At 39.4% G+C, this 22,997-nt stretch overlaps 1 protein-coding gene and 1 long non-coding RNA gene across 15 annotated transcripts in view; one reads left to right on the top strand and one right to left on the bottom strand.

Annotated features, from left to right (window-relative positions):
* Nucleotides 1–22,997, top strand: part of adgrb2 (adhesion G protein-coupled receptor B2) — a 261,448-nt gene that overhangs the window by 128,966 nt on the left and 109,485 nt on the right. For 13 of the 14 annotated variants that reach the window (XM_084918725.1, XM_084918731.1, XM_084918722.1 and 10 more), the window contains 5 exons: nucleotides 1,633–1,821; nucleotides 11,069–11,230; nucleotides 17,946–18,110; nucleotides 18,494–18,658; nucleotides 20,072–20,173. In XM_084918725.1, coding sequence (XP_084774851.1) covers nucleotides 1,633–1,821; nucleotides 11,069–11,230; nucleotides 17,946–18,110; nucleotides 18,494–18,658; nucleotides 20,072–20,173 — 783 coding nt within the window. The remainder of the gene's footprint in view (nucleotides 1–1,632; nucleotides 1,822–11,068; nucleotides 11,231–17,945; nucleotides 18,111–18,493; nucleotides 18,659–20,071; nucleotides 20,174–22,997) is intronic. The other variant, XM_084918729.1, reaches the window with a different exon arrangement.
* On the bottom strand, nucleotides 7,830–8,255 carry LOC146362649 (uncharacterized). Its single transcript, XR_014799174.1, has 2 exons — nucleotides 8,081–8,255; nucleotides 7,830–7,998 (listed from the first exon to the last, which is right to left on the bottom strand). It is a non-coding gene; the product is annotated as an uncharacterized LOC146362649 (long non-coding RNA).

Below are 22,997 nucleotides of genomic sequence, written 5' to 3'. Positions count from 1 at the left end.
ACTGATCTATTAACCATGAGAATGTCACATGCATGTATGTATATATATAATATAATATGCCTTAAACATACAAGATATTCCATGTTGCATGCACATGCATTTCCATATTCATATATATGGCGTAGAGGAGGAAGTCCCTTAATGGGAGGGGAAACCCCTGGGTCTATCTTGTCCTCATCCTACCCTGTCTACCCCTCCCCTTCCTTGCTTCTTCCCCCATTCTTCTAGTCCTCTAGGCATCTGTGATGAGCTTAAGCCCTGACTCACAGCATGTTAATGAAGATGTAATGCGATTAACGGACATGCAATTAATTTGATTTCCTTCTTTGCCATGTTATGATGCCTCCATCAAAGGACACGGCGCTCATAAACAATTTACAAAAAGAGAAGTGGAGGGACTTGGCTCCTCGTTTTTGCTTTCAAGGGCGTAGCTCAGTGGAACAATGGGACCCTCTCCACAGCTGCCTGGAGAACTCCAAATTAGACTCCATCAAGTCTAAACACCTAATCTCATATGGTTGCTTAGAACACAGAGTCGAATATGTACACACACAAACACACACACGCACACAATTGCTTTGAGACTTAAAGGCCTTTAGTGGTGAGATCATACGTGTTACCATAATTCCATTAATTAATTGAATCACCTTTAAAAAAAACTTTCCTGGAGCATGATCATCATCTTCATTAATATCCCGTCAAGATTTATTTACAATAACACTCTTAGTGTGAATAAGTCAAGAAAAAAGCTACATCGTGTCACCTTCATCACCTGTCACACATTCCCAAAAGTTTCTTTTTTTACTCCTTGTTAATTGCATAGGTTACAATTTTGTTTGTCTTTTTTTGTTGTGATGTTGCACCGGTGTCACTGCTTTCCAAAAGCAGATTTTGGTGGTTTTTTTTGTTTGTTTTTTTCATTTTTTACGGTAAACAGAACAGCAGAGGAATCCGAGAGCCGCTAAACAGCAATCAATAAAGCAAACATCTTTTAATGCTGGCGGGGCTTCTGTGAAAACTGGAAGCGAAAATATACTTGAAAATTGTCACACATCTCCAGTAATAGTTTCTGTCTGCTCCATTTGTTGGGACATTTTAGGACTCGGTTATAAAGCGAGGAATTTATTGTAATTACCCTTTATGGAAATCATTTTTCTTTTCCTTTTTTGTTGGCTTTTTGCATTACGAGCCACTTTTACATAGCGGTATAAACTTTGAGCTGCAGAGCTGAGATCATCTTCTAGCTCTTCCTCGTCTCTTTTCTGTTTGACCTGAGGAGACACCAGAATCATGACACTCCTACAGAGCAGGCAGGGTTTTTTTGTAGAAAGTGGGGTGGCGTGGGGTTACCAAGACCACTTGGAAATTGGCTGAAAATTTCATACTGCCTCTATAAAAATGCATTTGGAGACTTCAGCAATACATCCGTGTGAAGGCACCAAATTAAGCTGTGAGATAATAAAATGCAGTCTTGTTACAAATGTGAATACGTTTTATTTGAACGAGTGATAAAAGGAAAGAATGATTTCTCTTGTTATTCAACCTTAGCCGCGCATCTGACTCTCAGGATCATTAAAAACACTGTGCGTATATAACTATCCTCTCCATGTTCATCTCCATCTTGCTCCTTAGGTGACCCAGCAGCGGAGGAATGGTCGCAGTGGAGTGTGTGTTCTCTGACATGTGGGCAGGGCTGGCAAGTGAGAACCCGATCGTGTGTTTCTTCTCCCTATGGGACACTGTGCAGCGGTGCCCTGCGGGAAACACGCATGTGCAACAACACGGCCTCTTGCCCAGGTGAACCCGGAATCACAGGCTCAGGTGCGTTAACCGGCTGCCTTTGACCAGCGCCTGATTCACTTCTCCTGACTGTTTTATTTTTGCTCACAGCGAGAATGCGGTGGGTTAATTCTTTTTCTGAGTGCCATTTGTCTGATGCTCAGCTTTACACAGTAGATAAACACGACATGGACTTCACACTATGACTTTTTTCTATTTTAAGTCTTTTTTTTGTACAAATGCTAGTAAAAATACTGGTGTCCTCTCTCTTCAGTGCCACATACACCCACCGCCTTTGTTTGGTACAGCAAAAAAATGTAGCTTTAACCCAACCTCACTCAACCATGCAGCGGTTTGTTTTTATTTTTCTTCCTTCTTTTCCTTTCACAAAAGTTTTAAGAAAACAGAAGAAAATAATGACAGTGCGAAGAAGGTAGGCAGTATACTCACAACACGGACACACGCACGGTCAAAACACATCTAACCGCGGTTTAGCTGAACAGAAGGAGAACACCACTGTGTCATTTCAGTTCACAATGCAGGCAAAGCTGGAAGAGGGAGAAAGAGAAAAGGAGTTTCTGTGGTTGTGTGTGTGTGTGTGTGTGATGTGTGTGTTTGAGAAAGCGAGACAGACTGACAGCCTTGAGTTTGATGTCACCCAATCTATTAGACCTGCCACATCACTGAAGTTAATACTTCCTGGGCTCTCTATCTTTAGCTCTCCTCTGCTCTTCCATTCTTCATTTCTTTCCTTTCCCTTTTTCTTGTCTATATGTATCACCAAGTTGATCTTTCAGAGCATAATGAGCAGACAAACTTTTGAAAATGTTTTAATTTTGCAGAGGAAACTAAGCCTGTCGAAGCAAATGTTGAACTCATTCCATGCAAAATAATCTGTGCTCACATTTCAGTGGCAAGCAAGGAAAATGTTCAAAAGCTGAAGTACAAGCGAGGATTTTTTTCTCTTTTGTTTGTTTTTTCTTTATTTTCATTGAAATTGGTCTCATAATTTGCAGTGACACCTCCAAAATACCACTGAAATTCCATTTTCATATGCGTACTACAAGAGTTGGTGGGTGCAGTCGGCTCTATCTGCTTTCTGCAAAACTGCAGCAACGAAATGAAGACTTTGAGTTTTTTTTTTCTTTTTTTCCCTTTTTTTAGCAACACAAAACTGCTCAATCAAGCTGGATGAAGTCACTGAAAGAATAAGTGTACACAGCTGCTACTGAACAATGCCAATTCTGTTTTGCTTTGATTGCCAGGCTTTAATGTTGACTAGATGAAATTATTATTTCTGCCTGTCCTGCATTGGTTTGATTTGCCTGATTAGAACAGAGGTGAAACCCCGTATGACCTGTATCTCTCTCGATGGCCCCTCTTGACAGCCCCTCCCCTCATCCACTGCTAATGCTGAGTAAAAAGTGTTGTGCCATACTGCAAATTTTGGTGTTGATCCCATACCAACTAAATATCTTTTTTATTGAACACAATTCACTAGACTTCATACTGCGCTTGCGAAGTATCGATACTGTCATTCTAGTATTAATCCTATACCAATACCAGTGTTGATAATGATACTATCAATACTGAGATCGAACTGCTGACTCTAACAAAAGTACAGTCAGCACACCCTCCTTTACTGTCTCGGGCATCCTCTCTCCAGTGTAGCCAGTTTCTTTCTTTCTTTTAGATTTAGTTCCATGCCTAAGGCCGTCTGGGATGGTGTTCTGGCATTGTGGTTAAACTCATGGCACAACAATCAACAAACAGTAAACCTAGCAAATACCCTACAGTAGCCTTTTATCAGTTTGCAATAAGAAGGAAAAAATGTTTTGTGAATTTTGTGCATTCCTATCTTGTAAGCTAGGGGCTTGCTGTTCTGTAGTCTTGTTCTGCATTCAGTTTTACATAGACACTCTAGAGCAGTCATTCCCATCTATGGCCCACCCAAAATTTTAATCATAACTACTCAATACTTCTTACCATTTTCTTGCCTGTTGTTGAGATTGCTTCTCAGTTATCAGTTCTCCTTTTGGTACCTAACGTAATTAAAATCCCATGACTTTGATTTATTAATACTGAAACAGACTAAGTGATATATTATACCCACCTGTTGTGCTCCTACAATGTTAGTGCAGAGTTTTACTGAGGGTCTTTGAACGAGCTTTAATGTAGGAGCTGTGAGGCCTGTCAGTCTTTTCAGTTAACCTATAATAGAGAGTTTTGTGGGATCGCACAACTGTAATTGGTCGAGAGCTGGAGGGGGCGTTCTGTTGTTTTGGCCCATGCACAACAAGTGTACTATCCCAGGTGCAAGCGGGATTTGATACTGTCTGACATTTTTTTTTATTTAATAAAAAAAAACTATAATATTTGAAGTTACCATTTTTTTTTAAATTAAAACTAAAATACGACTTACCACCTACATACAGTAATAGTAAGGTAGCTAAATGAACCTAGCTGTAGTTGATAATAACAGATTCTAGCCTTTTACCCAAAGTTGACCACATAAGGTAAAGTACATTTTGGCCTTACTTAAGTTTGTTTTTTGTTTTAAGTTCAGTTCTTTTAGCTTTTTGTATGCATGTTCGTGAGAGCTTTATCAGTGACTCCTCTGTAAAGTATGTGGCACAGAATATACTACATGTGAGTAAAGACTCGGTGTTTACTGATGCATCTCAGACCCCCACTAGTTCCACCAATTCCAAAAAGAAAAAAGCCAGAGGAACATTTTTCCTCCCTGTCAGTGCATATGCTAATCTTGTTTTTATGCAAATTTGCCAGCCCGATTTGTATGTCTAAGTGCCTCATTTTCCATTCAGCGTCGATATTAATATCCTCAGTAGCTCCTTTGATGGGATATTGGTTGCTGTGTTATGTTCCATTTATTATTTCATTTTCCGCCGCTCCTCTGATGTTTTCTGACGTGGTTCTGGAGGGGTTTAGGGGCACTCCAGGGATCGCCTGAATGGGATCACACCAATTTAAAATAGATGGGGAATGTGGGGGTGGTAGCAAAAAGACATAAAAGTCTTTAATAAACTTTGTGTGATTGACTTAAAAAAAATTATGTGTGTGTGTGTGTGTGTGTGTGTGTGTGTGTGTGTGTGTGTGTGTGTGGTTTTTTTTAAACTTTCCTCCTCTTCTTTTGTGGCGTAAAATCTACACTCTTGCTTGATTTGGTAATCTATTTACTTTTGGATTCAACCTGATGTTTTTGGCTTATGGCAGGCACACACATGCAAACACACAAATCAAGGATATAGTCAAGTGGAATTAAAGTGTGACTTCCTACTTTTCTCCTAAACAAGTTAGTTTGCTTTGCTTTTTTTAGTTGGTTTCCTTTTAAAAAAAAAAGCATGAGTTTTGCCAAAATATGTAAATATGTAATGTATTTATGTATGTCATCTATTCAGTTCCATATACATTGACTTGCTTGTGCAAATATACAAGACACACAAGTATAAGTGAAAACATGCGCACTTGGTTTTTCCCAGAGTGACTTGAAATGGAGTGCAACGTGTAGACTTCAGTTGGTAGATGAGTTAGCCAGATTCCTGTCTTTCTTTCTTTTACCATTAATTTGTGTTTGGGTGTGGGTGTTGTATCAGTGTGGGTGGATATGTCTCTGGGCATATATCTATCTGCAACTGTGGAAGGCTGTGCAGTATGTGTGTGACTGCAAAAGTTAGGGAACATCAAAGAAAAATAGCTTGGACAGAAAGCAAATGGAGTGAAAATAGACTTTTTTTATTTTGGCTTAATTTTGGGTAAAACCCCTACATCGAGGTGATACAGATAATCAATTTTAAATAATGGTCTTGCTCATGACAAAGCAAACTAGTTGGTAATTGGCATCACAAATGACATTTTCTTTTTTGTTTCTTTTTGTGGAATATGCAATGAAGTATAAGGATTTCGTGCCCCAAAGCATGCAAAGTGAAGTAGTACTCCCTACTCGTGTTCTGTTTAGTTATTGCTCATTTACCATAGAGTCACTGACATTTAAAACATGAAGTGGAACAACGGCGCATTGTGAATAAAGTATGTCCGGGTCAGTGCGCTGTCAAATGCAGCAACACTGCTTCCAGTAATCATTCAAGCAAGAGACTTAACGGGGTGTAGTCATGGTCTCATATCAGGCTTACAGCACAAACTTCACACATGTGCGCACATTCATACATATGTTTAAATAATGCATCCATGCGGTCCTCTGACAATAGATGAGATTGCTGGTAATTATGGTAATCCATAAGGACATTATGTGATGCGTATGTCTAATTACACCATATGCATTGCAAAGATAGAAATGGGAAAATTAAAAGTTGATATCTCAATACAGCACACAGCACTGTATGTGTAATAACGGCAAAGATTTTAAGGACATCTTTAGAAAACATGCATCTTTATTACCCGTAAGCTCATTATGGTTTCTTGTGTGAACGTATACTTGTGCATAAGCATGCATGTGCAAGCTTGCTTGCATTTGCATCAGAAATGTGGGGCAGCGTGAGCAAGTCTGTTGCTTTATTTTCAGTCTTTTTTTTAGCTCCCAAAATGGAGCTCACGCAGTTCATGAACTTGATTTTTTTTTGCCAGATGTTATGAGGCACACAGACATGACACGCTGTTGTTTGATCTCAGATCAGTGTATTATTTCATACCTTTTATTTCAGCTTTATTTCACCTGCTGCAAATATGTTCCTTTGCACTTCCCTCTGTGACTGCAACATAGCAAAAAGGTCCACTTTAAAGCCCTTAGTTAAACTAAAAGATGTGATGTATTTCAGTAATTTGGCCTGTATTGCTTTGCTTATGATTCAAAATACCTCAAAATTTAATTGGTCAGGTGTTTAATACTTTCATCAGCCAGTTTGTGAGGATATTTCATCATGGTTTTTTGTTGTTGTTGTCCTCATTTCCAAATTACTTTTTTCCCTTTTATTGTATTTTTGTCCCAAAGCTGATTGAAGCTTGTTTTTAGGGGCCAGTTGATTGGTGTTGCATGGTCAGACTTCAGATACACTTGTACTGAATTTGACAGCTGGAGATTCAATTCTAATGAATAAATCATGTTTAACAAGCAATCCCATGTTGTTGTAGATGAAGATGGCAAGTAACAGCACAGAGCATTGTATTATGTTCTGCAGTCTGTTTGCTGCAGTCCTCTTAGAAGATTAAAAATGAGATAACTGTGTAAAAAATATATTAAATGCTGGTTAGATGTTACTCATATTAGCAAAATATATTCTATTCAATGTTTTGATAGTAAGGGGTTGCTTGATTATTGATACAGAAATAGATCCCATGCCATACTTTGCCTTTGAAATCAGTGACTACAAATTGCAATTTCAAATTAATCACAAAATTCACTTTCGACTCCAAAAAATCAAAAATGTGTTTCAGAGGAAAAGAAATAATACTGAGAATGGCTCAGAAGCCCCAATAATATTCAGTCCAAACACATCCAGTTGCAATACTGTGCAAAACCCACTCATCATTTCTTTATATTTCGCTTCTAAGGAGCCAGAATTTCTAATAATGTTTTCAAATGGCTCTTGAGCAGTAGGCTGTCTGAAGGCCTTTCAAAGTTTTTATTTGGCCATTACTTGGTTTTTTACTCATTTTTGGTGAATTACTTGTACCTGAGCATTTTCAGATGAATGTTGTTTGTTATGCAACTTAACACTGACCCATGGATCACTTAAAAAAGGCATCTACTAACTCGAAGGTTGAATCAGTGTTGTGTCTACACATCAACAGCCGGCTTACAAAGGACCAATTGCACATGACAATCGTACCTTTAGGCAATTTGTTGCCTTTGGCTTTTTTCATAGATAAAGAAATTGGAATAAATCTTTGCAACAGGTAGCGGGTAACAAAGTGTGACAGGCATAATTTGTATACCTGTAAATCTGGCATAGGTTGCCATGGTGTGCAGTGTAGCCCCAAACAAACAAAAAACAAAACACTCAAACAGAAATAGTATTTGCATCAGATGAACAGTATATGTCACGGTTGTTAAAGAGTGGACTCAGGCGCGGAGCTCAGAAATAATGACAGTGCATTTATTTACAGTGCAGCAAGGTGACAACAGTTCAAATGTGCAACAATGGTGATAGTGCGTCCCTCCTTCCGTGTAAGCCCGTGCGTGGTAGTGAGTGCCCGTCTCTCCTCCAAGTGCTTCCTTAGTGTCCGTAAATCCTCCGTCAATCCCTGGGTGAACACACACACGACAGCAGAATGAGTATGAAGATCAGACAGCACTTCAATAACGTTAGCGACTCGAAAACACTACCAGGCTTAGTGCAATACTCCAGCGCTGTCTGTCGCTCAGCCACACCATTAAGTAGCCCTGCTGAAGATGGTAGTTGATTGGCAGCAGCTGGTGGATTGACTGCAGGTGCGGCAGCTCCGGGCGACAGCACTTCCGGGTCGGAGGTAGCCTGTTGCTAGGTTACCTCCTAACACATCACAGCGGAGCCGGAGGGGAAGACAGGGCGATAGGAGAGACACACATACACACGCACACAAATATACACACACTGGCAGGTCGACCGGTCAGGGCGCCGTCAGATCCTGACAGTATATGAAAGTTATGTCGTTAAGAAAAAAAAAATCAAGGAAAGTTTTGACACAGGACTTAAAAGATACATCTGGTCCTTCAGTTGGTTCACCAAAGCCTCATCAGAAATGAAAACATGTTAAAGATGGTCATGTATTAGTTCATGTACTAATAAACTGTGACTGGAAAGAATGACTGCTGGTCCAAAATTTACCACAACCACTTTAGTGAGACTTAAAATCTAAAATAACAAAACCATAAATTATCCATTTTATTCTGCTAATCTAAATTTGGGCCATGGGAGTAGCAGCCTAGGCAAGGAAGCCCAGACGTCCCTTTTGCCACCTCCTCAGGCTACTTGGGGGAAACACAGAGGAATTAGATGCAATCTCTCCAGCAGGTCTACCCCGTGTCCTCCTCCCGGTAGGACATTCCTGTTTAGAACACCTTACCCAAGAGGCACCCACCTGAGCTGGCTCCCTTCGATGCTGAAAAGCAGCAGCTCAACTCTGAGCCCCTCTTGAATGAGTGAACTTCTCTCCTCATTGCTAAAGGAAAGCCCATCCACCCCTCGGAGAAAGCTAATTTCCACCGCTTTTATCTGCAGTCTTGTTCTTTCGTCTTTAAAGAAAAATGATAGTGTCAACAACAAAGATCAGGCTGAGATTAGCAGATTTATGGGGTTCCTCAGCAATGATGCTTCATCTGGTGCCAGATGGCTACATAACATTTAGGGCATAATAATTTATGTACATTGGGCATCAATTTAAATTTAAAACATTTAAATTGAATGACTGCTATGTTAGGTACCGACTATTGACAATAGCAATGATTAAGTCTAGTGGACTAGTCATGGACATCCCTACTGCTAACAATTTAATACATTAACATTAGGTTAATGTTTACATTAGACTATTTGATGTATTTAGCTTCACAATTTACTAAATGCCTCTGATGAGTGTGAAGATCATTCTCAGGTGTTTTTAAAGCTGTACAGAAGTACTCAGTTTGAATAACTGTTTGTGCTTTTTTGTTTTTTGTTTTTTTATTTGTATACCAGCCCATTAGATAAGAGTTTCATAGCTACATAGCTAAAATACCGGAATGACTGTGTGTGTAATTTTCAGGCATCAAGTTTCTTCATCACACTTGTGTTAGTTGCCTCTTGGACCAGGATTGGCTTGTAGTGCTTGTAACTACTTGTAATGTCACAAATCCTGCTCATGGGTACACCCTTCAAACTCTGATATTTGGTGAGCATAAATAAACTTTCAAAGATAAATTGCAAAGCAGACTTTCAATGTCAGCTCTGCACATACATCATTCATTACATCGAAGCCCCAAAATCCAAGAGAAGTAATATTTACCAGAACCCAGTCATGCAACTTGTCAACAAGGACCACTAATGAGCTTACTTTAAAAAAAAAACATGTCATTAAATTTGCAGCAAGAGAAGCACAAATGCTTACCAATGCTCTTTCCCACTCATGTATCATATATGTATTTTATAGGGCAGCTTAAAGACATAGTAACACCATGTTTTTTTTTCTTCTAAATTTAAGAAATATTAACAGCTTTCCATATCTCTCATACTTTTTAATACCACCATCTTCTCCCTCCCTCTCTCTCAGCCATCTACTCTTCCTCTAAGCCATCATTCACAGACGAGGCTTAATTATTTATCGGCATGATTTATTTAGCTTTGCTCAACACAGGACCAGCAATCTTCATCCTGCTGTCTCCAACTTTCTCGTCCTCCCTTCTCTGTCCCTCCCCTCCTCATCTCCTGCTTTCCATCTCTCTCCAGCATCGATTCCTCTCTCTTTCTTCTGGCTCTTTCAACACAGTTTAATCTCCTCTCGCTGAACATTTCAAAATAACCTCATTTTCTTGGACTCATTTTCTACTTCGTATTCACCCAAACTTTGTGAGTCTCCAATCGTCTTTGCGTGTTCTTTCAATTTTTCTTATCATCTCCCACGTTTTTCATGTTCACCTGTTCTTATTCTCTTCCTTTTAATCAGGCCTGACATTCATCTTTTCCTTCTTTGGAGCCTTCACTTTCTGTGTATTCTTTTTTTTTCCCATAATATCCATCATTCCATTATTATTCCCTCTAGTTTTAGGTGAGACATCTCCAAATGGTTTTAGTAATTAAATTTTGTGAATGTGTATGTGCGAAAGTGTGTTTCTTTTCTCTGACATGGCAGGTTCTAGGACTTTGGTCCAACTCCACTGTTTCTTTATTCTGTCTTTATTTATTTTGTTAAAACGCGTGATGGAGTGTAATAAAGAGAAAACATGAGGAAGGAAAAATGGGGAAAAAAGAAAAGCTTTTTAATGCTTGGGTGACTAAACTTTTAGGGAAAAGCATACACCATTTATTTCCTTGTCTTGATTCGAGCTGCATGACTTCAAATACCAGTATCCATTCCTAATTTTCATTTGTTCATATTAGTAACATGTAAGTGCTGTTTCATACTCAGTCTGTCTTTTCCTTTGTAATTGGGTGGGTTTCCTGGAGGTCATAAGGTCACCTCCTTTGTGTTTTTTCTTCTTCTTTTTTTAAAGGAATGTGCTCATCATTTAATCTCTCGTTTTTCTCATTCTCAAACCCTCCTGCCTGCAATGGGATGCTCCACTCCCTCTCCTTCCTTTCCCCTCTCAACCCTCATCCCCATGTCGTGTCTTTTTGTACGTCATGTTTGTGGGTGTTCGCAGTGCATGGGCTGTGGGAGGAATGGTCGTCATGGAGTCTGTGCTCTGTGACCTGTGGGCGGGGCTCCAGGACACGAACCAGGAAGTGCATGGACGGCAGCGGGGCTGTAGCTTGTGGACGGCCTGAGGTTCAGACCAAACTCTGCAACATAGCAGTGTGTCCTGGTTAGTACCATCCCCATTAACATGATACACCAAGCCTCTCTCTCTCTCTTGCTGCCTTAAACTTTACATTTTTTTTGTCTCTTCAAAGTTGCAAAAGTAAAACATTACCACATCACTGTCATAGCTCCTGAATTTCCATCCACTTGCCTGCATAGTTCATGTTCATCTAACTGACCAAATGTCTCTCTTCGATTAAATCAAGCCAACGTCTGCTTTGACATCATCAAAGCATCTAAATGGGAACAAACTGTTCAACTGTGATAGCACTGTGGATTTGTGGAGGCAATGTGTTTGTATTGGATCTTTCTGGCATTTTGTGTCCTTGACTTTGGTGATTGTTTTTTTTTCTCTGGAATGCCACCAAGCCTTGAGTGACAGTTGTGGTCTTGAATAAAACATCCTTACAAATCTTAAATGGAATATCCTGAAATTTGGTGCAGACATTTATGTCACCCGCATTTACACAACTCAGTTTTTCAGAAGGCAGAGAGTACTTTGTGATGAAGTTCTGAATGTTAATACGCTTCTCTCAGCATCAGTTGCTAAACTAACGCCCCTGTCCCACAGGTCTAGAGATTAGTATGTAACCATTTGGCAATCATCAGTGCATATTTCATGACCAGTTGTCAAGTGGGTGCTTTAGGTTGCAAGCAGTCATTAGAAATTGATTGTAGTTAATTGCTGCACCAAATGCTTCCTTGGTGGTTGCTTTGGTTGCCAAAGGTTGATGCAATTGCTAATAGTTTCTATCAAACATGCCAACTTGTCTGAAAACTATGGGTGACTGCTGCAATCTGCAAGTTAACAAAGCATCCCAAAGAGGTTTATGATGCAGTACTCTACTTGTAACAAGCTGTCACGTGCCAACAGCTAGCAACCACCAGCAATCACTTGTCAGCTAGTTGGGGATTTTTCCTAGAACTAGACATTACTAGGAGGGCAGTGCCAGTGGGTCTCTAGGCTTGTGCAAATGAGGCCTAACATGGTCAACAATTTAAAAGGTCTGCTGAGGAGTAGCATGCTCAAAATGTCTTTGTTTGCATGCTAGCGTGCTGACCATCATGTTTTGGTCCTCTGAGCATCACAGTGACTGTGAGTATTAGTCTTGGTTTAACCAACACTTTTTCATAGAAATTCTGTTTGTAATTGAATTTACGTGCAACGCTGTCACAAAGTGAATTGTATTCAGAGGCAGTTTTGTTTTGAATGTACAGTTGTATTAAAGTCGACTGGAGGCGGTTGGATTGATATTTTGGTGGATTAATTTGATTGTCAATTAACATACTGAATGATTTGCACATTGCTAAAATACATTTTCACAGTTTCCCCTCAGTAGAGATTTCAGTTCTGTCTACGTCTGTGTTTATCCATGGGAATTAAGTCCACATTTCCTTTCAAACTTTCACTTATAGAACCGTAGACTAGAAGTCTGTGTTGGACCGGTGTGCTTCTTCCACGGCTGACTAAGTTTAGATCGCCGAACAACCCGACCGTGTAACTCTTCTATAATTGTCTCTAAAACTATCTATTAAAACTACACTTTGTCAAAAACAGTTAAGACGGCATTTCGGCCCCAGCTAATAGGGCTGTTAAGGATAATCTGGCACAGACTGTCCAGTAGAAACATCTTCATCGGGTTGCCAGTGGAGTGAAGCTGGATTCTCCAGCAACTGAAGCCCTATTGCAGCACACTCTGAAAAAAACAGTGGGACAAGATAGGAGCAATAATTTCTGTAGCCTGTCACACTACAGGCTGTACCTTTGCCAGTACCTTTGTCAACTGAGACATAAATATGTAAAAATAGGCTGTAGGTAAACTTTGGTTATGCATATTGTCTCTGTGCAGTTTTAATTTTCTATTCCAAGTGTCCCCTTTAGGGGCAAAAACACTTTGGAAACACCGACATTAAAAAGGAATATTAATTTCAGCGATTAAATTTGCTCTGGCTTTTTGTTTCAGACTTTAAATGGATTCTGTGTTGGAGTAAAGGAATTAATGGATACACAGACATTAAAACATAAGACAGTTTATAACAAAAATGCTGTCAGCTTTCTGAATAATAACCTTTTTCTTCCTGAATTAATTTCAGTCCAAGTGAGAGTGTGTTTGCTTAGTGTGTAATCACTCACAGCCTGAGCAATTATCACAGTGTAAGTGCTTTTCATTTAAGACTGCTAAGGCAAAGAATTCTGTATCACTTTCCCCTGGACTTTGAATCCATATGCCTTTACATTTATGTGAGTGATGCTGGAGCCAGAACCTTTTCATTCCTGCATCCTAAACAATATATTTGGATATTTACTTGTTTTTTTTCTCTTTATTTTCAAAAGCAGAGGTTTTGCAAGGTTAATATTTAAATAAAACAAACTGTCCCCCTTGCCAGACAAAGAGGCTGCAAAGTTAAAAAGAAGGAACAGGGAGACATCGTAATCTAAAGTATGGCCTCCAGGATGTTTTGCCAAGCTGTTTTGGGAACAGTGATGGAAAGAGAGGGTTTGGGAGAAAGGGTGTCTTCCTGCGAGGCCTTAAGGAAATCTTTGTGTATGTGAATGTGAGAATCTATCACAACAGATTCAGCCTGCTTTTGGGAGTTGAAAGTCAATGGTCCTTTGAAATCATGAATACCAGCATAGGCCTTTTGGCACAAACAACCATGCATACAGAATAGAGCTTTGATGGATTGTGTGTGTGTGTGTGTGTTTGTGCGTGCATGCGTGCGTGCGTGCATGCATGTCTGTGCACATGTGGGTGCATAGTTGTGTGTTTCCCTCGATAATTTGATCTCACTGCAAACCATATACTTAATCCTCACGCTATGTGCTGTTGCATGTCCTGTTGTGTTTATGCTACAGTATATTAAACCAATTTCTTACCTCTTCACAGTGGGTTGTCACTTAGGCAGTCACATGCTAAGCTAAGCTTACATATCAAACAAGTGCATACATATGTGGGCAGAACTGCAAATTTAAATGTGGCAGCTGTTGCATCATATGAAGACAATCAACGGGGTATTATTAAAGTCAGCAGACATTTTCATGGAAGTAATTCATTTGGTCATATCAGACCTTTTTGAGCTAACATCAAGTACGAAAAAAAAACCTGTGTAGGCAGAGAGCTGGCTGGAAATTGCCTTTAAGTTCTTTGACACCTCCTTTTCTTTTTCACAACGTTAACAGTTCAGTTCATAGCCAAACATATGCTGGGATTAATTGCTATGTCTTAATTACAGGCAAATTGATAGTTTCTCACTTTGGCAAGAGCTCCCTCTTAACAGAGAGCTGCCATCCAGCTTTTTTAGTATCAGTGCCGATAAGCTGATTGTGCTTTGTGTGTTAACACAATGCTGAGATATATACGATAGCAATCCTTACAAAGAAGTAACAGTTCGACAGAAAGACATGGATGGTCTGAAAATGTGTTGGTGTTTGTGTCATTTTCTTTTTTAAATGTTGTTTTAGAAATGTAACACTTCCATTAATCAGAGCAAATTCTAAAAACATCACATTTGCAATGCTTTTCTAGGTCACACTTTATTTCCTTTATGTCATCTCCGCAACACAATGCGGACCCACGCCCGTTGGAACACAGTACAAGTGTCGCCTGGCGTGATTGACCACTTTACCAAGGAGAGCTGGCAATGCCTTCTCACTTGGGATAGCCAGACAAATACATTTACAGCACTGTACTTCACTTTCTCTGCTGCTTAATGCCCCGGAGTGTAGAATGTGTGACTCAATATATCATTTCGAGCAAAGAGTTCTCACTTCGAATTGTAATTCGTGTTAATACAGAGACAGAAGAAGTCCATACACAACAGATAGATATATCTACTTGTCCGCTGCAGTAGTTAAAAATACATTTTCTGCCTATCAGATATTATAGAAGCTTTATACAGTGAGACATTTCTTTATATTTTGTTAGGAGAATGAGAAATACATGGAGCAATTTATTGAAGCGTGTAGAAAAATACATGGAACAAACAGAGCTTATACAATTATAATGAGCTTGAAAGTCAGTATTTTTCGTGGCCACCTTTATTATTCAGTGCAGCCTGAACTCTGTTAGCCAAGCGTTCTTGTAATTTCTTTAGGTAGCATCCAGGAATAGTTGATGGTGGTTCAAAATCTGACCATACTTTTCTGCTTTCCTAATTCCATCAGCTTTTTTTTTTTTTTTTACAAGATCCCCAACATTACTGACTGTAATGCAGCCACAAACAAAGACAGAGTTGCCACTGTGTTTTAAACATGGTTATAGATAATCAGTGCTCCCATTTCTCCCCTCGTCCTAAGTGTATTGACAATGAACTAAACTGAACTTCATTCTATAAGACCACTGATTTTTAGTCCAGTTCTGCTGAAATTCAGTGTATCTCATTGAAAGCTTCTTGACACTTCTTATTTCATCCTCCACTTGTTTAGTTTCCTCAATTTTTTTAAGGACACGCTGCGCACCATACCGAGATATGTCTGTTAAGGTTCTCAATCATCCAGGCCGTCGTAGACTAAGGAGCTTGTAATGTTCAAATAATTATAAAAAGTGGACTTTACACCAAAGCAGAGCGTAAGGTGTTCCAAGTGTTCCATTTCTTTCCAAACTCTTTACACCATACCGAGATGTGTATGTTTTCATACAATGACTGAATCGCCCTGCTTGTGCAAAAATGTTATCTTTGGCAGTTTTTATAGATTTTATGCTACTGTAACACACTACTAGTAAAAAAGAGACTAAAGATAGAATTTAAAAAAGGTCTTTGTTAAGTTTTCTCTTAGACAAAATACCGGTTTAACCGTCTTGAGTTTGGGGCCTTCTTATTCTTGAATCATTTATCGGCCCCTGTTAACTAATGCTCACCAAACAAACTCTTGAACTATAACGTATAATGTTTTACTAGAGCTGACTAAATGTGTGATTAAATATGATATATTTTAAAGCTACTTTTTCATTTTCTGTTTAGATCATTTTCTACATACTAATAAGCATTGGTATTAGAGTGCAGTTTAGTCAGAAGAGCTCAGAAAAAGCTATGCAGTGTACTTTCCCAAGGCTAAATGCGGTTGCTTGGGACCATGTTTTATTTTGTATCCTTATGTAATCTGTAGGGAGTGAAACAGAGATAAAAGAAAATATTAGATTTAGTTATGTGGCCAGAAACGCCACCTCAGTATGAATGCTAATGCGACTGTCTGTCTGCTGGATGTGTAAATACCGCCTTGTTTGATAGCGCGCACTCCTTATCTAATTTCTTAGCTGATAATGTCAGTTTAGCCTTAACGGTTTATTTTAGTGTCCAAAATTGTCTCAAAAACCAATTAATGTGACAGTTTTAGCAGGCAGCAGTTAAATCATTACACATCATTAAGAATTCAAATTTGTGCAAAAGCACAGCTCAGGTCCTTCAATAATTCCAGCTGGAGGCAACACATTATTGTTTTACATAAGTGACACTGACGCCAACAAAAGGAGGCATTGATTTATTACTCCATTTCAATTATTATTTTTCAGGATTGTGTGTGCTTATGTGAAAGAAGTGGTAAAGCATTTGTTTAGAAAATAGCAATTGACTATTCCGTGCAATTAAATGCGGCGTAAACCAAACAGAATTAATGTGACAGTGTAACAATAAAAACCTAGTTAAATTGGCTCTTTCATGCTGCTGCTGCTGCAGGTAAAACAAATGCCCAGATATTATCTGTTTAGGACAATTTAACTGCAGTAATAATACAGTTGAGCACAACCTTTTGTTAAACAGCTAAAAACTAGCATATTGTCAGAGAAGATTTTGGCAGTTGCTTTTGTGATTGAAGTTTCTGAAATTGTAGCGTTTTGACAAGTGTCTCTGCGTTCAGAAACATAAAGGAACATGGCTACAGGCTAGTAATTGGGTCCTCTGTCAGTTCTTTTTCGCTTTATTACAAAGATTTCTAATCAAAAAAGTGTTTTATTTATTAATTTTTTCTGCGACACAGATCTTCAAAGTTGAATCTATAGCTCTCTTTGAAGACGATGACGTGCCAAAAAAATCGTATCTGCTTGTTTGGGGTTTGGTTAATGTCATTTTATTGTATTTGAATATTTCATCTGACAACTCAATTACTCCCAAGCAACACTTCCTTTTCTAGCACCCATTAGAATGGACAGCAGGGGCTTTGATTACATCGATGCGTGTCGTCAGGCTTCGGTTAAGCTGTCCGACAGGCAGTACTTCATTGTATTTGAATTATTATTATTTCTATCTGTTTCCGCACAAACACCAGTCAATAGTAGGAATGCATTCTCTTTTTAATAATACTGTGGGTGAAAATCCAACCAAATGCACTTTGTGTGAACTCTTTTAAAACAAAGCGTGGAAGAAATTGCATTCAGCTTTTTTTTGGTTTTTTTGTAACAGTTTGAAATATTTAAAATATCCATTAAAATGGGAGGTGCACTGTGTTTGTTTGTTGCTTTTTATGGGAAGCGAAATAGCTTCTGTAATTTATTTGCTGTTCATCCTAACTCATTGTATATTCCTTTCAGCGTGTTCACTTTATCTGCCTTGTCTTTTTCCTCCCTCTCTTCCTCTGTACCTTCCTTTCCGCTGGCAATCATTGTCTTTTTTATCCATCACTTTTTTTTTTTTTCATTTCTGATTCCTCTTTAAAATCTTCATCCCTTCACCCTCGTGCATGCTCCCGTGTCTCTTTATCTTCTCGGATCTGTCTCCCGCTCCAGTGGAGGGCCAGTGGTCAGACTGGGGGCCTTGGTCGAAATGCAGCGTGACTTGTGACACAGGGACCGAGCAGAGGCAGAGGCGCTGTAGCCCATCGGTGCACGGCTGGGCTGAATGCAAAGGTCCCCATCAGGAGAGCAGAGAATGCACCAACCCTTCGTGCTCCGGTAACACAAATTAGTATTCACAGTCACATGTTCTCAGATGGCATTATGCAAACACAGAACATGCATTATCTAAAGGCATCCACATGGTTGTTTTTCTGATTCATATTCCACACATGAGTAATTATTGGGTTGGGACCTAATTTGGCTTATGAGTCTGTTTCGACAGGGGCCCCAGAGAACAAAAATACTAGGGTGTTTAATGAGCCTGGGCCCGAGAATGGGCTCGTATTGACTTAATTTCTCACACTAATAAAAAAGCTTTAGACTTGTAAGTTAAATTTACTACTTCATTCATAACTGTCATTTCTTTTTCTTTTTTTTTTCTTTTGCCATGCATTCCGGTACTTCCATCTTCACTGGTGGTGCTCTTCCTCTTGCACTAGGTGGAGGTAACTGGGGCAGCTGGAACCACTGGAGTCTCTGCAGCAAGACGTGTGACTCTGGATGGCAGCGGCGCATCAGGATGTGCGAGGGCACTGGATTGCAAGGCTACCCCTGTGATGGCTTAGGAGAGGAGGTCCGGTCGTGTAATGAGAAAAAGTGCCCTGGTCAGTAGCTTGAGTGTGCGTTACAGACAGAGGGCTTCAGTATAATCTGTATAACCTTTTCATTCCCTAGTTTTTGTCTTTCACATTTTTCATTTGTTTTTACGATGATTTTGTGGTATTTTTGAAGTTTAAAAGAGTGCGTGTGTGTGCCAAAATTGCACTTGCACACTACCTATCGAGCAGAATGGAAGCAATTCCAAGAGATTAACAGCATACCCAAAAGCTACCTTTGCACTTTTAGAGCTCTTCACATCCTTTTCTGTCCTTTGCCTGTCTTCATGTCAGTTCACATACCCGTCCGTCTTCACCTCTTCATTGATTTTGCATTTTTCCCTTGTATTGCCTTCTTTTTATCCTCTCTGTTTAGCTGTGAGGTATTTGCTTTCTCCTTATATCTCTCCTGTTTAACATTTTTTTTCAAAGCACTAATCTTCCTTACTCTTTGTCTCTCGCTTGCTTTATTTCCTTCTATGTTTCTCTCCCCGGTGGAGGGCAGGATGTTCAATGGTCCGCTTGGTGCTATTTGTCAGTGTCAGCCATTGCAGGAAACACTGTGGTTTTTAATAAGTACGACTCCTGACTGAAGCTGTGCGTGTGTGTTGGTATATATATATATATATATATATATATATATATATATATATATATATATATATATATATATATATATATATATATATGTGTGTGTGTATACATATATGTATATATATATATATATATACATATACATATATACATATATGTATATGTGTATATATATATATATATATATATAAGTATATTTTCAGTGCGTGTCACTTGTGTTAGCACTGAGACTTGATGGGTTGCAATTGATAAACTTTTGAGTGGAGCCTCCATCATGACCTCTTTGTTTTTAGTAGCTCTAAAGCTTTTTTTACACTAGACGAGGATCTTGTCTGTTGGCATTGCAGGGGGAACATCACACATTTTCTCCTTCTTCGCTCCCCGTCCCTCTTCATCTCTCTGCATCTGCCTCTGCCAACCCTAGTGTGCCCCCTCGGAATATCTTCAGAGCACCCAGCTCCCCCTCCCCCTGCCTGTTTTTTCATCATGGTTATGAAAGAGAGGGAGGGGTGGAAAACAGATGAATAAAAAGAAGGGGTAAGATGAAGAGGGAATGAGATACTGTACTGAGGCAATGACACCGACAGAGAGCTCTGAGAATGTACAAGGGAATAAGATTGGGAGCTGCTGCAGGAGAACATTGATTTGAATCGTGTTTTTTTTTTCTGCTTTGCTTCTGTCTGTCTCCCTTTTTTTTATTTCTTCTGGTTCGGCGTGTGTGCGTGCGAGTGCGTGTTTGTGCGCGTGGTGATTTTTTTTTTTCTGTTCTCCTACTAGGCTTGACTTCATTTTGCTTTTTTTCTATGTGTTTCTCACCTTCTTCTATAGCGCCTCATGAGATATGCAAAGACGAGCATCTCCTCTCGATGTCATGGAAGAGAGCCTCAGCTGGAGAAACTGTCTACAACAAATGTCCAACGAATGCTACTGGTCAGTCACATTGCATGCTTTTAGCTAATAAAGCACTCAGCTCAAAGAAGAAGAAATTTTGTGAAATTATGTCACAGCAACCAAAACAGTGAAAAAAGTTATTCAGTAAAATAAAATCCAAATATTATAAAACAAACAGGTTAAGATAAATGTTGTATAGAGATGAGGTGGTAAAGATTTCACGTGTCTGTCCTTGTGGCAGCAGAGTTGAAACAGATGAGTACGTGTTCAACTGCATGTCTAGTATGTGGTGTAGTGGATGGTCAGGTCCATTAATTATCCACAGCCAGTCAAAACCATCCACAGTCATTTGGATGACCTCTTCATCAGGTGATGAAGGAATCCACACAATGTGTTGCTTTAAACCAGATTAAAACAGAACAGTGACAATGTGGATATAATCCAAGAAAAAGCAATTCAGAAACACCTCCTTGCACCAACATGTGTGGGATTACACCACATTTCAATCACAACTGGTGCAATGCCCCCACGTTTCATCTCAGCTCAGAATAACATTCCTATCCACCTAAAAAGTCCTGAAGTGAGGTACGGTCATGCTGTGGTGTGGGAAGTTTGAGTGTGGCACGTCAAGGGCTCAAATCAGATCGCCTAGCTTGTCCTCGTTATTGCCCAATCACCAATGAAACCACTGTCATTTCCTCTGTAGCTTCACCAGGATTACATGGCTCAGTCCAAGCAGTAATATGAGCTGGTTAAGATTTGGGAGCTGTGCAACAGGCTGCCAAGCAACATCGTGACAAGGGAAAAAAAAAGCATATTGCAATCACAACTTTCTTTACACAACTCAAGTACCAGAACTGTTACAAAAATGTCCAAGCGAGAAGCTTAAAGAAATCTCCAGTAGGAGCAACAGAAGTTTGTTAGCATCACGAACATGTGGGAATGTTGTTTTTAGCAATGGTAAAGTTGCAGCAGAAGAACAGAGACTGGCTACTTAATGGAAAAAAAATCTCTGGGATGATTAACTTTGGAAGTTTGTGAGCCTCGTGTACATACAGTAGCACTTCCTGATTAGGAAAGGCAGAGCTACAGTCAAAGCAATATCTGCTAAAGCTCTTACTGTAACACAGGGCTGGTAAGTCTCTATGCATGTGGTATGAGACACATACTTTTACCTTCTTTCTCAAGGTTGCTCACTGCCTGGAGAAATGTCATGGAAAAATAAGGAGAAACTTCAAAGTCAGCTTTTTGTGATTAAAAAAAAAAAAGAAAAAAAAAAGGTTAACCTGTATTTTTAGTCTTAACATCTGCCTTGTTCCAAATTCACCATCGTCACAGGTCTATAAGTCAAAATATCTCATTCTCTTGATTGACCAGGTTTACACAGACCTGTTTGTGAGGCAGTTGTGTGCATAATGATGCAAAGTAAGGGGATTGGTAAGTCATATTTGATCTTTTTACAAATAAATACAGATGAGTTGTCACAAAACCATTATTAGACTAATAAAAAAGGGCTCATTTACAAAATAATTGTGGCTACAGTCAACCAAAGCGCCTTGAACATCATCAGGACAGTTCTCCTCAACCAGATGTCAGCCTGAGTTCTGCCTGCGATCAGATCTGGCTTCACAGGATGGAGAGGCTAATACTGAGTCAGTTTAAGGCTTTGGATTTCAGCTTTGAGGTCTTCTTTATTGGAGACAAGTCTCTGATCTCCAATGTCATACCAGATATCCAGACTCTTTTCAGGGGTCAGAGCAGCATTTACGTTTTTCTCCTAGAAGTCAGAAATAAAGAACATTCAACATCCCAAATGGATGGATGAGGCTCTGAGATACACCGCTGATAATTCTGGATCTGGTCCTCTGGTTATTGGTAAAGCTTTTTGGAAGACATCTGACATCTTTCTAGTCCAGGATTCATACAGCTCAAACATCTGCTCCTTGACGTGCTCAGGGGGAAACCAATCCTCCATCAACACTGGGAGGAAGTGAATTGTCCTGTGTTATCTGTCATGTTTTTGATAAGGAGAATGTCGATGACGAGTGATGAATCTCCTGTGTTCCTCGTTTTTCTTTTCTGATCAGCTGTTTCTTTGCTTATATTGATGTTCCAGATTTTTCATCAAGCTGCTCTGGAGATGTGTGACAGCTTTGCAGGTGTTACAGGGAAGAGAAGCGAGCTTTCTTCTGGGTCTTCAGAGTTACTGCACAAATGAGCACACACAGATTTAGCGGTTGTTGCTGGTCAAGCTGTGACGTGTTGCCCAGCTGGTTGAGCCACAGCTAGATGAGCAGAAAGAAAGGATCTTTGTACCAGCTCACTGCTGATGAAACTCTAGGGTTCAGCTCTCTCTAGGTTGAACGATTTGTCAGAATTCATGTTCTAGAAAAACTAATCTGCAAACTTTGCAGTTCTTTGAAGGAGGTGCTCTTCAGTTAAACTGAGGTCAGTGTAGGCTTAAAGCAGCATTAAATAATGCAAAACCTAATGAAATGAGGAAGACCTAAAGTGGTTTGTACTTGGAGTGATTCTAAACAGAGGTATGAACCAGCTGGACCAAAGATTGTACCATCTGAGAAGTTTCTATAGTGTGATGTGATGTTTTGTATGCATGTTCATACAATGTTTTTCTAGCCACGCTGACATGTCAAACCACTTGAAACCACGTGTACTAATCTTATCCATCAACAGAGCAATAAATACATAAAGTACAAGCTGTATATATGTACACTAATGAAACATCATAAATCACTTCATGCATACAGGTGTCTGTGAATCATGCGAATCAGAATATTATATTAATCCTTGAGGAAATTATGTAAATACAGACTTTAACATGGTTAAGGCAGACTTAAAGCAG

This window comes from Perissodus microlepis, chromosome 22, assembly GCF_051167445.1.
Source record: "Perissodus microlepis isolate ML-2025 ecotype Zambia chromosome 22, ASM5116744v1, whole genome shotgun sequence".
NCBI lineage: Eukaryota > Metazoa > Chordata > Actinopteri > Cichliformes > Cichlidae > Perissodus > Perissodus microlepis.
Note: the sequence above shows the minus strand (reverse complement) of the source record. Positions and strands in the feature narration are given on the sequence as shown.